Raw genomic sequence first — 13,294 nt, 5'->3', positions numbered from 1 at the left:
ATATGTGGCTGACGACGGAACCACGAACATCTTTACCATGGCGAAGCGAAAACTGAAAACAAATGACAAGAAATAGTATAAGAGCAGGGTGATCTCCAACTGAATGCTTATGATTGATCCATCCTCGGCAGGCACATCTCTGCTGGTATAAAATGACCTTCGTGGAATTTACTTCCCACCACCCAGCACTCGGCTTAGGCAAGCTTCTAAGCCTCTGGACACTCGCCCTTGCTCCTCTCATTGCCCACGTTATAGCAGGCGCGCCGGAGCCAATATATCTCTGCGCCGAGCCACCAAGATGGATAGACTATGCCGTATTCTGGAACCCTACATCAATCATCTGGCGTTACTTCACCATATTCGATCGCAGGATTCGTGCCAAGAACTGGAATCGCGAAATCCTGGCCTCGTCTAACGCACTTTTTTGGACGACAGATGGCTGGAATGGAAGTGAAGATATGATCAGAGAGGGGAGGAAATATTGTATAAGGTTGCCGCCTAGAAGCCACGCAGACTTGTTGTCGAAGTCGTTCATGAATACTGTGATCGTGACATTGCAGGGCGTACAGGCTTTATACGAGTTACTCTTAGTGGAGAAATTCAACAACAACATCAACCTGGCTACCGTATTCCTGCCACTTGCCCTGCTCGGTCTAATACGGCTTCCTTCAGCTCTCTGGATCACAGATGGTTTCGCGTACAATCACTATGACGTAAAACTAAGCAACGAGAGGGGCAGTCAAGTCACCACAACGACAAAAATAGGATACCACGAGTTGACCACCGTACCATTGTCAGGCGACGACACGCCTCAGTGGCCGCCTCCGACAAGCGAAGATATCAGCTACGCAGAATTCCGTCCTCGGAAGAGCATTCATGGTTACGTCGCGAGAATCATCTTCTTGACTCCACTACTCGGCATGGCCGGCCTAACTGTCTTTTGGACCTACTGGGTTTCGAAAGATGGCGGTTACATTACCGGCACAGGACTCTTTTCCCTCATGCTCTGGTTCACCTTCAGCCTCGGAAGTGCCTTTGTCTTCATCCTCAATATCGCAAGAGCACAGGATAGAACTACCGTCGTTCCCGGAGTATCAACGTTGTGGTACCGCTTATACTCCGCTATCCTTTTCCTTCTCATGCTCGCATTGCTGATCACGGCGACTATCGAGACGAAAGAAACATGGTGCGGAAAATTCACCGTCTTGTACGATGAAGCCGTCTGCCCTTGGATCGCACACCTACCACAAGACACATACATGTACTTCTATACGACGGCTACAGATGGCTCAAGTAGTTGGACAGGCTTCATTCACGCGACGAAGGCGTATTTGGCCGGTAATTACTCTTTGAGAGCTGTGAATGCCTCCCTTGATGCTACTCCGGAAACCGCGTACGCGTTTCTAAATCAGAGTTTACAAGAGTTTACAAGAAACGTCGATAGTTAAGAGGATTATATCAATCAAAGTACAAAACAAGATATCGCGTACAGGTTAGACGCATCAGTGCGCAAGGCTTTAGGTTTCCTGGCTTTCTAGCTCAAGAAGCACAGCTCACAATTCTTGAGTATTTTGAGGCAGGGACTGGTAAGCATGCCCGGAAGCTCTGGTGAAAGTAAGATCTAATCCGCCATCTAGACTGGCATGTACTTGGTCTCAGAAGCGCCATACTACCGTCAATCTCTCGCCTGTGCACCCGCGTCTTCATGGGCGAGGACCTCTGCCGTATCGAAGACTGCCTTAAGATCGCTGCAAATTACACCTCAGATAGTTCATGGCAGCAAATCAGCTTCGCAAGTGGTTAAAACCTCCACGTCTGCTCATGTCCTATTTCTCTTCGGACTGTCGGGGCTTGCGAAACAAGGCAGTGCCGCGCGAAAGCTGATCAACCCGATCTTGCAGCTCTTGTTGTTCATGGTAGCTATCCATGCGACCACTGACCTCGTAAGTCATTTCATGACAGACATCACTTATTATCCCGAGATCCTCGGACCACTGGAAAAGGAGATACTCGCTGTCCGCGGGCAGGAAGCATGGACAAAGTCCGCTCTATCCAAGATGCAACTGCTCGACAGCACCATAAAAGAGAGCCAGAGAGTCAAACCCATCCAGATAAGTAAGTTCATGGAAGGCGTCTCAATCTCCACCCAACAACAAATAACTGACATGTTTCCCATCAGCCACGATGCTCCGCTCTACTCTCGAAGACTACACCCTCCCTGACAGAACGCTCGTCCCAAAAGATCATCTCATATCCGTATCCACACATGCCATGCGCGACCCACAAGTCAACAAAGACGCCACAACCTGGGACGGCTACCGCTTCCTCCGATGGTGTCAAAAACTCTGTTGAGGTTAGATGGTCATGGATACAAAAGAGTCAAGATACTCACTTGGGATGTACGCGAGACTGTCTATTGTCATAGCATCGTGCAAGCATACTCATTATATGAAATCGGATTCACAAAGAACTTCTAGCTGACGGTTTCCTGTTTGTAGCCCTGGTGTCACATGCAAGAAAGGTTTTCGAACTCGTTCAAGTATATACTACATAGCGTGATCTACAGCAAAGATCAAACTCGTACGCGTTTTTCCTCCCAGAAATGCTACAAGTGATTACAATAAAACGCCGCCCATATGCTCAAAGGGTATCGTTCGTACCGAATGCTTTTGGTGGCTGGATCGGTGAAGCGAGCCGAACCAGATGTATGTTCCCAACCATGAAACGCCCATGTCAGTTCTTCCCTTGCCATCACACTAGCTCTTGTTGCACACTCCTCCGCTCCCCATTCTTGCACCATCTCCATATCTGTCGATCAAGCAGACACCAAGGGTCCATGAAAGTCCCTCAACGCAGCAACAAGATCATCCTCGCGCATCAACTGCAGCAGCAACTTCTCCTGCACCTCCTTCCATTTTCTCAAATCATCCAACTCGCGTGTGCTCAGCCATTTTTCTTCGTTTCCAACGACATCAGAGCGCTCGGCTTTGGTAAGGGTGAACTCAATCTTCTCCCTTTCGTACCTGATCCTCTGCAAGATTCTCACCATACCCTTGTATGTATCATGCAGCAACTTCTCCCTCGCACGCTGCCGATCGTACCACACGAGATGGAGTGAGTGTTTTGCTTCGCGGCGATCTACCTTGGGTATCTCTTGTGTCTGAACAAAACCTTGGATGGTGAGATCATTTACAATGCCCCGGACGTCTGCAGCCGACATCATCATGACGTTGCACATGGCTCTCTCGTCCAGTCTACCCTTTTTGCGCAGGGCGCGTACGAGCTTAACTCCCAATGAGCCTTTGCGTGCCGAGATGGTGTTCTCGATTTCCGTTTGTATCATCTGGCGGGCGATTTCGTCAAACTCAATGTGCCATTGTGAGAAGCCAGCACGAGAATGCCAGGTAACGAAGTGGAAGGGATCTTCAGCCAACATCTGGATGTGTTTATCCACCACCTTGGTCCTCTCTTCCATGTTCAGTTTTGCGGGATCGGTCGGTTGCGTCCAGATATTTGTCCGGTTGACATGCCCTTTACGGGTGATTTGCACAGCGGCATTGGGGTCGATGCCCTCGAAGATATCGAGATCACCACGCTCGCGGCTGAGCTTCGTCGCAACGTCGCGCGCGGTTACAAGGAAGCGAGGGTCGATTGAGGCGTCGCCGGGTTCGCCGCTGGGGAGGGGTGGATCGGCCCATTCTTCCCAGCACCGGGGTGTCTTGGATTCGAGCATGCGCAACATGGTTTGGTACACACGCGCGGTAACGGATCCCAGACGTTGCTCTACGAGGTGTACAAGCTGCTCCGACCGCATGGCGACTGCAATCTTCTCCGGGTTGACGCGTATCACAAGATCTTCGTCAGATGAGGGCGTTGCGTACCCGTTTGCGCCGTTCGTCTTCATGCGCTTGTTGGCGCCGTTGGATTGTCCGCCCTTTGCGAACTTGGGGACCGTGAGCCATTCGTCACGCATTGCCCGTTTGCGTTCCAGGGTGCCTCTGTTAACGACGTCTTTGTCTTTGGTACCGGTGGGTGTGATGCCTGCGTTGTCTTGCTCGATGGACTCTTGGTAGAGCATGTCGTGCATGTCACCTGGCGACAGGTATTGCGTTTCGGTAACTGTCCTGACCCACCCACGCTCTATCAATAGCTGTATGAGCTCGTATAGCTCGTCGACAGAGGTGATGTCGCTGTCATCCTGCTCTTGCCCAGGCTCTTCTGGCGCGCCGTTGTGGGTTACGCTGTCGACCTTTGACGCCTTGTCAGCTTTGTGTACGCCGTTAGTCTTGCCATGGCCATTTGTGAGGTCTGCCTTTGCGTCGTCCAACTCGGACGGCATGCCATTCGCGACGCCGTTTGTCCTCACTGTTCCGTTGACGTGGTTGCCGTTGGTCCGCTTCCGCTTGGAGCCTGCGCCGTTCGCAGTGCCGTCGTCTGAGTCATCGTCGCTTTCGGTTTCGGGCGGGAAGTAAGCTTCCTTCAAATCGGCGATGCGCGTGTGGCCGAGGGCAAGCAGGTTGGACATGACATTTGCGGCTTTCTTGCCGAAGCGGTCTTCGACCAGTTTGACAACCTTGCCGAAGCGGACGATTGCATAGGAATTTTGCCAGTCGATCTCATAGTAGGTCAAGGGCGCATCGCTGCCGGAATGGAAGATGAGGTGCTGCTGGAGGAGGATGACGAGGCCGTACTTGATCTGTCGCCCGTTCAAGTAGGAAGCACGTGCGATGGATGCGAGACTCTGGCGCCCATGACGCGCGAGGATTGAATAGACGCGCTACGAGTAGTTAGAACAGTGTCGTTGAATGCGCCCGTCGCATGCCTGAAGTCGAAAGATTTCTGCGCTTGAGCGCGACAATGCGCGGAAGATGGTTGGGTCAGGAAGATTGTTCGGTCAGACATACAGCCGCAAGTTCACCGTAGACATCCTCGACCAGGAAGGTGCAGAGTTCAGCAAGGACCTGGAGGGTGGTTGGTTATGATTCATTCGTCTGCCGCATAGGCGCGGCGGCGGCGCATCTTACCGGAGTCTCTCGCTGGTTGTAAGACATGTTTGGGCCTAGATATTTGCCAGATATCTAGGATGGAGTAATGCTACCGTGGAGACATTGGTGGGCGCGTCTTGGTTGCTGTGGTGGAAAAGTGATGGTACTAGTCGTCTGGAAAATGATAGCGGGTGGGGTCGTTCCTTCCCAAGCTCCGGCCAATGGGGGAAGGAGCGATCGCACTTACGGGTCTTGGCGGCTTTACGAACTTTGTGACGACAAAGTCACCACGCCTCACCACCAGACGCCTTTCCATCCATTGTCGTCCCCCACACCCGAATCAGCCCTCCGCCCGGCGCCTTCCACACGATGCTCTCCCGAACGACCGCCTGCCGGGGCGCGCAGCGTGCCGCCCGCGTGACGCCCGTCTCCCAGTGCCAGCGCCGCGGACTCGCTGCCCCAGCTTCAGGCTCCTTCCAGTACCAGTCCGGCGAGGCCAAGGGCGTCAAGTACGCCAGCAGAGACTTTGCCGGCCCCACGACGACGCTGGCCCTGGTTGCAAAGGCCGGCACGCGCTTCCAGCCGCTGCCAGGCCTGACCGAGGGTCTTGCCAACTTCGCTTTCCGGGTACGAATATCTTGTCCGGCAAGAACGCATCCAAGAGCCAACTGACGCTCTGGAACTAGGGAACCGAGAGACGGTCGACGCTGCGCATTGTCCGCGAGTCGGAGCTTCTGGGCGCCAGCCTCAACGCCCACCACTCGCGCGAGAACCTCGTGCTCGAGGCCAAGTTCCTCCGCGATGACCTGCCCTACTTTGTCGAGCTGCTTGGCGAGGTCGCCAGCTCCACCAAGTACCAGCGTATGAAACTCGAAATGACTGAATGGAGATGGAATTGACACAGCACAGCCCACGTCTACGCCGAGGAGGTCCTCCCCATGATCCACTTCGCCCACAAGAAGTTCCTCGCCAGCGTCACCGACATGGCCACCCAGTCCGCCCACAGCCTTGCCTTCCACCGCGGCCTCGGTGTCCCCACTGCCTCGGCCGCGCCCACGCCCTACACCAAGTACCTCGACGCCGAGACCATTGAGTGGTACTCCAAGATTGCTTACGCGAAGCCCAACTTTGCTGTTGTAGCCAACGGTGCCGACCACGGCGAGTTCTCCAAGTGGGTTGGTGAGTTCTTCGAGAACGTGCCCAGCGCCCCTGTCCAGGAGTCCGGCATTGGTGCCGACCAGTCCAAGTACTTTGGTGGTGAGGAGCGTATTGCGCACGACGGCGGTAACGCCATGGTCATTGCCTTCCCCGGCTCAAGCTCCTTCACCGGCAAGTTCTACAAGCCTGAAATCGCTGTCCTCAGCTCGCTGCTTGGTGGAGAGTCGGCCGTCAAGTGGTCGCAGGGTTTCACCAAGCTCGGCCAGGCCGCTGCTCAGGGCGCCAAGGTCAAGACCACCAGCGCCATCTACTCCGACGCCGGCCTCCTCTACACCACCATCACCGGATCTGCCAAGGCTGTTGCCCAAACCGCTCAGGCTTCCGTTGATGCTATCAAGAAGATTGCCGCCGGTGAGATCTCGAGCGAAGAGGTTTCCAAGGCAAAGGCCGCTGCCAAGTTCAAGGAGCTCGAGCACGGCCAGGACATCCGCGCTGGTCTCGAACTCACCGGCAACGGTTTGATCCACAACACTCAACCGTACCAGATCGACGAGGTTGCCAAGAAGATCGATGGCGTAACAGAAGAGTCTGTCAAGAAGGTGAGTTTTTGCGATATCGTTTCCAATGTGCTACGTGCTAACAAGACGTTCAGGCTGCCAAGGAACTCCTCGAGAACACCGCCTCCGTATCGTCCGTCGGTGATCTCTTCGTACTACCGTACGCTGCGGATCTTGGCCTCAAGGTGTAAATACAGTGATTATGTAGCGCAGTTAGATGGAGAATCTCGTTTGTGTAACATTATCTTGTGATAGTCCCTGATAGATGCGATCTCGTATGAGAGTTCTTTTGTTCGAAATTAGTCCAAGTTATGCTGTGCCTGCGTGAGACAACCAGTGGCATTTCTCCTTGTATGATTGATGCTGCTCACGCCTGCCACGTGCCAGCGCGTCAACGCACGGACCAAACCGCCCAACATCGACGTCAACCCAAACACGTCTCACTGCACATCTCATGACAAGGCATCCCCGCCCCCACCGCCACCGCGAACAGCCCATTGCACATACCACCTGACAGTCAGCTACAAAGTTCTCTTGCAGTGCGCTCTAGACCAAACCATGGCGCCAACTCTGTACCCCCGTGGTACTGTCAAGAAGATCGTGAAGGCGCATTCGAACCGGCAGATGAGCAAGAATGTGGATATACTGGTATGTCTGATGGGATACCGGAGAACCGACCGGGAGCGGGCAAGCCTTGCAAGAGCAGAAGACTAACATGCAACACAGATCTACCTCAATTATGCGTTGTTTATGCAAGAGTACGTACCGACCACCTGACATTATTCCACTACGCGATGGCGACACGACGCGCATACTTTGCGATACGATACGCAATGTGATCGACAGCGAAACTGTTGAGAGATGAAGGAATAGGGAAGGGAAAGCGCGCGAAATCGGGTTGTGTCGCCATGGACGTTTGGGGGGGAATACAGTGGAAAGGGAGACATGGGCTGACGGCAATCACAGACTCATTAACGAAGCGAGTATCAAAAGCAAACAACGTGGCGGGAGGGCTGTGTCGGCGAGGAGCGTGAAGAGGGTTAGTGAGGATGTGTTGAGGAAGTACAAGGGTTGAGAATGCGCAGCGCGCATATCTCCCAGCCTTCATGAGCGAGCGCACCGGTGGTCCTCGCCTGTATGAGGAGCGGAAGGGGATAGATGTACATGCGTTCACTACGGGTCACTCGGCTGAGAGCTGAGTATCGATCCGCATAACGGCATGCATGGCGTTTGGATTGAGCTTTGGTGGAGTGTTTATGATACCCAGGCGACTATGCCGACACAACTAGTACTTTTCTTTCTCCTAGCTTGCTGCTTTTTTCCCATCATAGAGAATGCTGAAAAGCATAGGACGACTGGGCATGTGCAAGTGAATAAAACGCAGAAAAATTTATAGGAACATATTCATAATCACCTATTGTTCTCGCTTGGATCTATCCTGCGCATAACTAACGTTTAAATAGCACATTACGTAGTAGTGTGGCTACATATCATTAAATCGCCGACAGCGACGTTTCGTGCCCTGACTAGTACCTCAGCCTACGTAACTATTTTACTCTAAAGCTCGTTATTAGTAATCCTGCGCGATGCTCTAGATATTACAGTCTTAGAGTCTTGTCTTAGATTGGTAGATAGTAATCTGTAGTAGCGATCAGAAAGTTTCTTACTCGCTAAAGCGATTAGCAAAATTCGCAATGACAGGGTAGCGCAACGAGCCTACTTTTGTTATCTGTAATGGACATTCACGTGACTTTCCTCACACTCAGTCATGTGACCTTTCCTTCCAGCACTTTCTATCGATCTTTGTTCTATTAAAACAATCATGAGTAGACTAGCGAAATTTGTCTCTTGCCCAAGTAGCGAATTGCTTTACGTCTATACAGCTTGAAACCAGCAAGACTGTCAGTGTCCGTGCACATACTCAGTGCGGGGCATAGATAAGGTCGGCTATAGTGCTGTCGTGGGGAATCGTCTCGCCCTAACAAAGGATACGTTTATCAATCGTTAGTTATCATTGCATACAGCTTCACAAGAAACTATGGCACTAGTAGGCATTCATCCACAGACAGCACAACTGGCAATTCAGTTGCAGCTTGCCGACGTCGAGTCGGCCCTGCAAGAGTCGGATGCGGGGGATCAATGGACGGCTTGGAAGACACTGCAGGATGAACTGGAATGCGCTTTATCACTCCTACAAGATCAGGTCTTCGCTATGGACCTCCTCAGACAAGATCAAGACAATCGAGCTGTGTTTTCTGAATTTCTTCGAGAAGAGAGGCAGGCGGAAGCGGACCACGATCTCGCTTGTAGATTGAGCGGTATCGCTGATGAACACCTTACGCGATCACTTTCATCGAAAAGAGACGACATGACACAACCACTAAGGACCAACGATGATGATCAGGATCTAAATCCGACGCAGAATGTGGACCTGCTGGCGGAGACTTGGGCAGTAATCAATGCCTACGAGCCCACTGAACACGATACCAAACTAGCTGCAGCGTCGGAACATGATCTCTACGGCAAAGCTGGTCCTTCTAAAATCAAGGCAAAAGGCAAAGGAAGGGCGAAAAACTCGTCAAATGACGATGAGCATACAACCCACATCTTGTGTTCTGCTTGCATGGAGCAGTGTCCGCGCTTTGATGCACTCGAGCTTTGCTGCAAGCGCGCGACAGAAGACTCCACTCACGCTTACTGCAGGACGTGTTTGAGTGACCTAGTTCGCACTAGCCTCGCAGACACTACTCTTTTTCCGCCTCGATGTTGCGGCAAAAGCTTGCCTATATCTCGTTGCAAGCAACTGTGTTCACCATTACTGATGGCACAATACGAGGACAAAAAGATGGAGCTAGCAACGCCCAATCCATTATACTGCAGTAACCGACATTGTGCCGAATTTATCAAGCCTGATGATGTCACTGCTGATACTGCAGTATGCCAAGCTTGCCAAAAGGAAACTTGCGCTCTTTGTCAGAATCCAAGACACAATGGGGTGTGCCCAAGAGATCCATCTATACAGCGACTGATAGAAGTGGCTAATGAAGAGGCGTGGCAGCGATGTCCCAACTGCAGAACATTGGTTGAGCTAACCACAGGCTGTTACCACATGCGGTAAGATCGAACCAGACTATTATTCTAATCATCGCTGACAGCGGGATAGATGTCGATGCGGCACGGAGTTTTGTTACCTATGCGCAACGCTATGGAAGACCTGCACCTGCCCTCAGTGGGAGGAAAGTCGCCTCCTCACCAACGGAAAAGCTGGGAATGGTCCACGCAACCGAATCGCGATGCCTGAAGAGAGTGAAATACCCGAGGTAGATCCCAACATTGAGATCCTAGAAGACATGCGCATGCGACTGGTAACCGTAGCTGGAGGGTACGCTATTGCTAACGACGAAGACTTAGACGAGGATGTTAGTCAATTGGCCAGCGAATGTTACCATCAATGGGAACGAACATATGGCAAGCGCGGTGAACATGAAACATGTGGGATATGCCATCATCACCTCAAGTTTGTAAATGGTTGTACGAGATGCAGGACGAGAGCCTGCAATCGATGTCTCAACAATAGACTCTGAGCATACTTCAGTTTGCCAAGATACTTTATATCAAACAACATAACTTGATGAAATACTAGACGCACTTACGTAGTAGAAGTCCGGATATATTGCATAGTGAGACTAGAGATGAACCGTTGTTGAGCCACGATAGTGTTCTAGCAGTCTATATACGTTGATTATCTGACCTCACAGCCCGGGAGGGCCTGGAGGAGCCGGGAATGCCGTTCGGCTTGAAAGCTGTTCCGTTACGAAAGGATGTAGGTTGTTTGAGATATATGCGCGCCAAATAACGTCCGCGACTGCATCTGTACAAATTGTAGCCAGATCCGTGTCTGGCTCCTTTCTAGAAGTAGACGACACCTCCAATCTCGCCACGCTGTTGCACCATTCACATTCGAGGTGATATGACACCACCGAACATATATTCCAGCTATCTGATCAGAACTTTACACGATACCGAGCCGCTTCCCAAGGTGCACGCTAGCCCTTCAGGGCCTCTACCACTTCTTCTGCGCCACGCCTCCCAGCTGTGATAGCACCTTCTAGATACCCCTTCCACTCGTATGCGGTCTCACCACCTGCAAAGTGCAAGTTTTCAAATCGCTCGCGTAGCGCTCGGCCATGGGTCCTCAACATCCCCGGTCCCATAGCACTAGTAGGGGCACCATCAAGATGCGGCTCCTTGGTCTATTCGACAGCATCCACATCGAGGACGTCTCGCGCTTTATCAGCTAGTTCAGGTCCGACAAACGATACTAGATGGTCGATGAGCGCCACCTCACGGCTCAGCTCGCTCAATCGGTGCCAAGCTGTGGCGGTATCACCAGCAACAAACAAAGCAAGCGAGTACTGCTTTGTCGCATCATCGCTGATATCCCAAGAGAAGCAGATAGGGCCCTTCATGGACATGGACTTGCCCTGTAGACCTGCGTCTTTGCACCACGACGGAGTATACGATAGAATGACTGTTGCATAGATACCCGGCTTCGTACGCATTACGAGGGCTCTTTTCGAATGAGGTAGCGGAGGGCTGAATCGAATGTTCGTATATGTGTTGGTGGGAATTGCAAGGATGACCTTCTTTGCCCGATATCTGGTACCGTTTGAAGTGGTTACTTGGCAGACATTTCCGTATTGCGTGATGCTGTCAACCGGAGCGTTGATCTGTACAGACCCGGGCTCTATAGCGCCTGCTAACGCAGTCGCAATAGCGGAAGTTCCTTGTTTGATCTTCAACCCTTGCGCTCCACCTGGACCATCGGTATTGATGCTCGCGAGGCCGCCGGCTGATCTGACGTAGTCCAGGATGTAATAGATCCCGCATTCGTACGGTTCGCGACCAACCCATGCCGTGGTGAGAAACCTTGCAAGACCCTGGAGTAAGGCATCGTTGTATAGACCTTTCGTGGTCAACCGATCCGAAACACTGACGTCTTCCTCTTTGGGAAACGATCCAAGGTTGTGGATATCGGTCTCCTCTGCGGCCAAGGCAAAGGTCCCCATGAGCTTGCCAAGTGTCTCCGCCATCTCTGGGTCTCGAATCTATCTCAAAGAATTAACATTAATCTAGTCTCCAGGTGCTTCATTCAGATCCACAGGACTTATCTTACCTCTGGCAGGTTCGTACTGGCCCGTACAAAACTCCCGTCATGCAGCTTCCATATCACATCACCCTGAAGGTATTGGTCCTTGCAGTCGAGTCCAAAACGCCTCGTCAGCTCATAGACAGTCGGTTGTGTGACCTTGTTAATCCATGTCGCACCCAGTTCAACAAGTCCAGGGCCACTTCTCAGCTTCTGTGTGCTACTTTGACCGCCGATACGATGCTTGGCTTCGAAGAGCATGACGCTGTGACCAGCCTGATGGACATCGTATGCTGCCATGCAACCGGAGAACCCACCACCAATGACGACGACATCGATTTCTTTAGCATCAGAAGGTTGGCTAGTGCTGTCTTCTTCAACAGTCCAGATCTGTGCGAGGCCTCCAACACACACCACTGCTTCGATCTCTAACTTGGCTTCTGAGAAAGCAAGTCTCGGCACAGGAATGAGGGTCGTGGTGGGCTGCATGGGAGTCCCGCCATCGCTTATTGCAAGTAGCGAGAGAGCGGCAAACAGTTCTTCATGCATATTTTCGTTCCAGTCGACGATATAGAACGTCAACTTCACAAAGTCCTTGGCTGAGGCTCCAGCTGCTCTGACCACGTCGAGGAGGTTTCTGGTTGCTGGTAATGCTTGTTCTCCAAATGCGCTAGTGAACGAGCCATCGCTATGCTGACCCAACTGACCGGAGGTGTATATGGTGCGCTTCGCTCCGTTGACTGAAGCCGCATCGCTATAACCTTGCGGCTCGGGAAGATTGGGTCCGTTGAGAAAGCGGGTTGAAGGACGTACGTCTTTAGGTGCCATGGTCAGGGAATGGGAAGATGGAGATTGAAAGTGATGTATATTGTGAGATCAAGATGTATCGAATCTGGATGTCATGATGAGCGCTTGAGTGACGACCATCAGTGATGCGTTGGTCCCGAGACTTTTATGTACATTTTGTAAAGCTGACTGCTGTAGCCACCGTAGTCCGTCAAGCTCCGTTAACATGTTCCATCGGCCTACTGGTGTATCGATCGTAGGGAAGTCGCAGTCCACTATCTTACCCATCACGACGGTGATTAGTTTCAGATCTTGGCTTTCGGCCTCCTTGGACAGTCTTCACCGTCATTACCACGGGAAGTTTGCAGACAGTCCTGCGACTTTGCCAATGCAGAGCGAAGGTTATCGAAATTGGGCCGAGGTGTAGCCTCGAACAGCATACAGAAGCCATGAATCGGATTGCAAGTGGTACAGGCCGCGCAGAATCGGAGGAAAGGGCCAATAGCGTCTTATCTAACCGCGTCCCAGTATCTACAATGCCCGTGCGTTCGATGAACATCATCATTCGATGAACACCCCCAACAACTCAATATAGTCAAAAAGATGAGGTTGTAGAGCCACAACAAATCGTGATAGAATTGCGCAAAGCTAGGATTATA

General features: G+C 51.9%; 7 protein-coding genes across 7 annotated transcripts; 5 read left to right on the top strand and 2 right to left on the bottom strand.

Moving 5' to 3' along the window:
• Positions 1 to 152: 152 nt before the first annotated feature.
• On the top strand, positions 153 to 1,448 carry AA0111_g12373 (hypothetical protein; the record flags this gene model as incomplete). The annotated part of the gene is made up of 1 exon (XM_028646345.1): positions 153 to 1,448. The coding sequence occupies one exon, from the start codon at positions 153 to 155 to the stop codon at positions 1,446 to 1,448; it is 1,296 nt and encodes a 431-aa protein (XP_028500012.1).
• A 507-nt stretch (positions 1,449 to 1,955) lies between these two features.
• On the top strand, positions 1,956 to 2,352 carry AA0111_g12372 (hypothetical protein; the record flags this gene model as incomplete). The annotated part of the gene is made up of 2 exons (XM_028646344.1): positions 1,956 to 2,115; positions 2,180 to 2,352. The coding sequence occupies 2 exons, from the start codon at positions 1,956 to 1,958 to the stop codon at positions 2,350 to 2,352; spliced, it is 333 nt and encodes a 110-aa protein (XP_028500011.1).
• Positions 2,353 to 2,815: 463 nt separating this feature from the next.
• On the bottom strand, positions 2,816 to 5,051 carry AA0111_g12371 (hypothetical protein; the record flags this gene model as incomplete). Its single annotated transcript, XM_028646343.1, has 3 exons — positions 2,816 to 4,777; positions 4,905 to 4,961; positions 5,025 to 5,051. The coding sequence occupies 3 exons, from the start codon at positions 5,049 to 5,051 to the stop codon at positions 2,816 to 2,818; spliced, it is 2,046 nt and encodes a 681-aa protein (XP_028500014.1).
• A 303-nt stretch (positions 5,052 to 5,354) lies between these two features.
• On the top strand, positions 5,355 to 6,891 carry AA0111_g12370 (Cytochrome b-c1 complex subunit 2; the record flags this gene model as incomplete). The annotated part of the gene is made up of 4 exons (XM_028646342.1): positions 5,355 to 5,612; positions 5,672 to 5,846; positions 5,895 to 6,742; positions 6,796 to 6,891. 4 exons carry the CDS (start codon positions 5,355 to 5,357, stop codon positions 6,889 to 6,891), a joined length of 1,377 nt encoding a protein of 458 aa, XP_028500013.1.
• Positions 6,892 to 7,258: 367 nt separating this feature from the next.
• AA0111_g12369 (hypothetical protein) lies at positions 7,259 to 7,775 on the top strand (the record flags this gene model as incomplete). The annotated part of the gene is made up of 3 exons (XM_028646340.1): positions 7,259 to 7,348; positions 7,427 to 7,458; positions 7,667 to 7,775. The coding sequence occupies 3 exons, from the start codon at positions 7,259 to 7,261 to the stop codon at positions 7,773 to 7,775; spliced, it is 231 nt and encodes a 76-aa protein (XP_028500033.1).
• Positions 7,776 to 8,738: 963 nt separating this feature from the next.
• Positions 8,739 to 10,381, top strand: AA0111_g12368 (hypothetical protein; the record flags this gene model as incomplete). The annotated part of the gene is made up of 3 exons (XM_028646339.1): positions 8,739 to 9,814; positions 9,864 to 10,119; positions 10,361 to 10,381. 3 exons carry the CDS (start codon positions 8,739 to 8,741, stop codon positions 10,379 to 10,381), a joined length of 1,353 nt encoding a protein of 450 aa, XP_028500034.1.
• Positions 10,382 to 10,953: 572 nt separating this feature from the next.
• Positions 10,954 to 12,677, bottom strand: AA0111_g12367 (hypothetical protein; the record flags this gene model as incomplete). The annotated part of the gene is made up of 2 exons (XM_028646338.1): positions 10,954 to 11,808; positions 11,877 to 12,677. The coding sequence occupies 2 exons, from the start codon at positions 12,675 to 12,677 to the stop codon at positions 10,954 to 10,956; spliced, it is 1,656 nt and encodes a 551-aa protein (XP_028500032.1).
• Positions 12,678 to 13,294: the final 617 nt, after the last annotated feature.

Source organism: Alternaria arborescens (genome assembly GCF_004154835.1).
Source record: "Alternaria arborescens strain FERA 675 chromosome Unknown contig_77, whole genome shotgun sequence".
NCBI lineage: Eukaryota > Fungi > Ascomycota > Dothideomycetes > Pleosporales > Pleosporaceae > Alternaria > Alternaria arborescens.
This window is presented reverse-complemented; position numbering and strand designations above follow the sequence as displayed.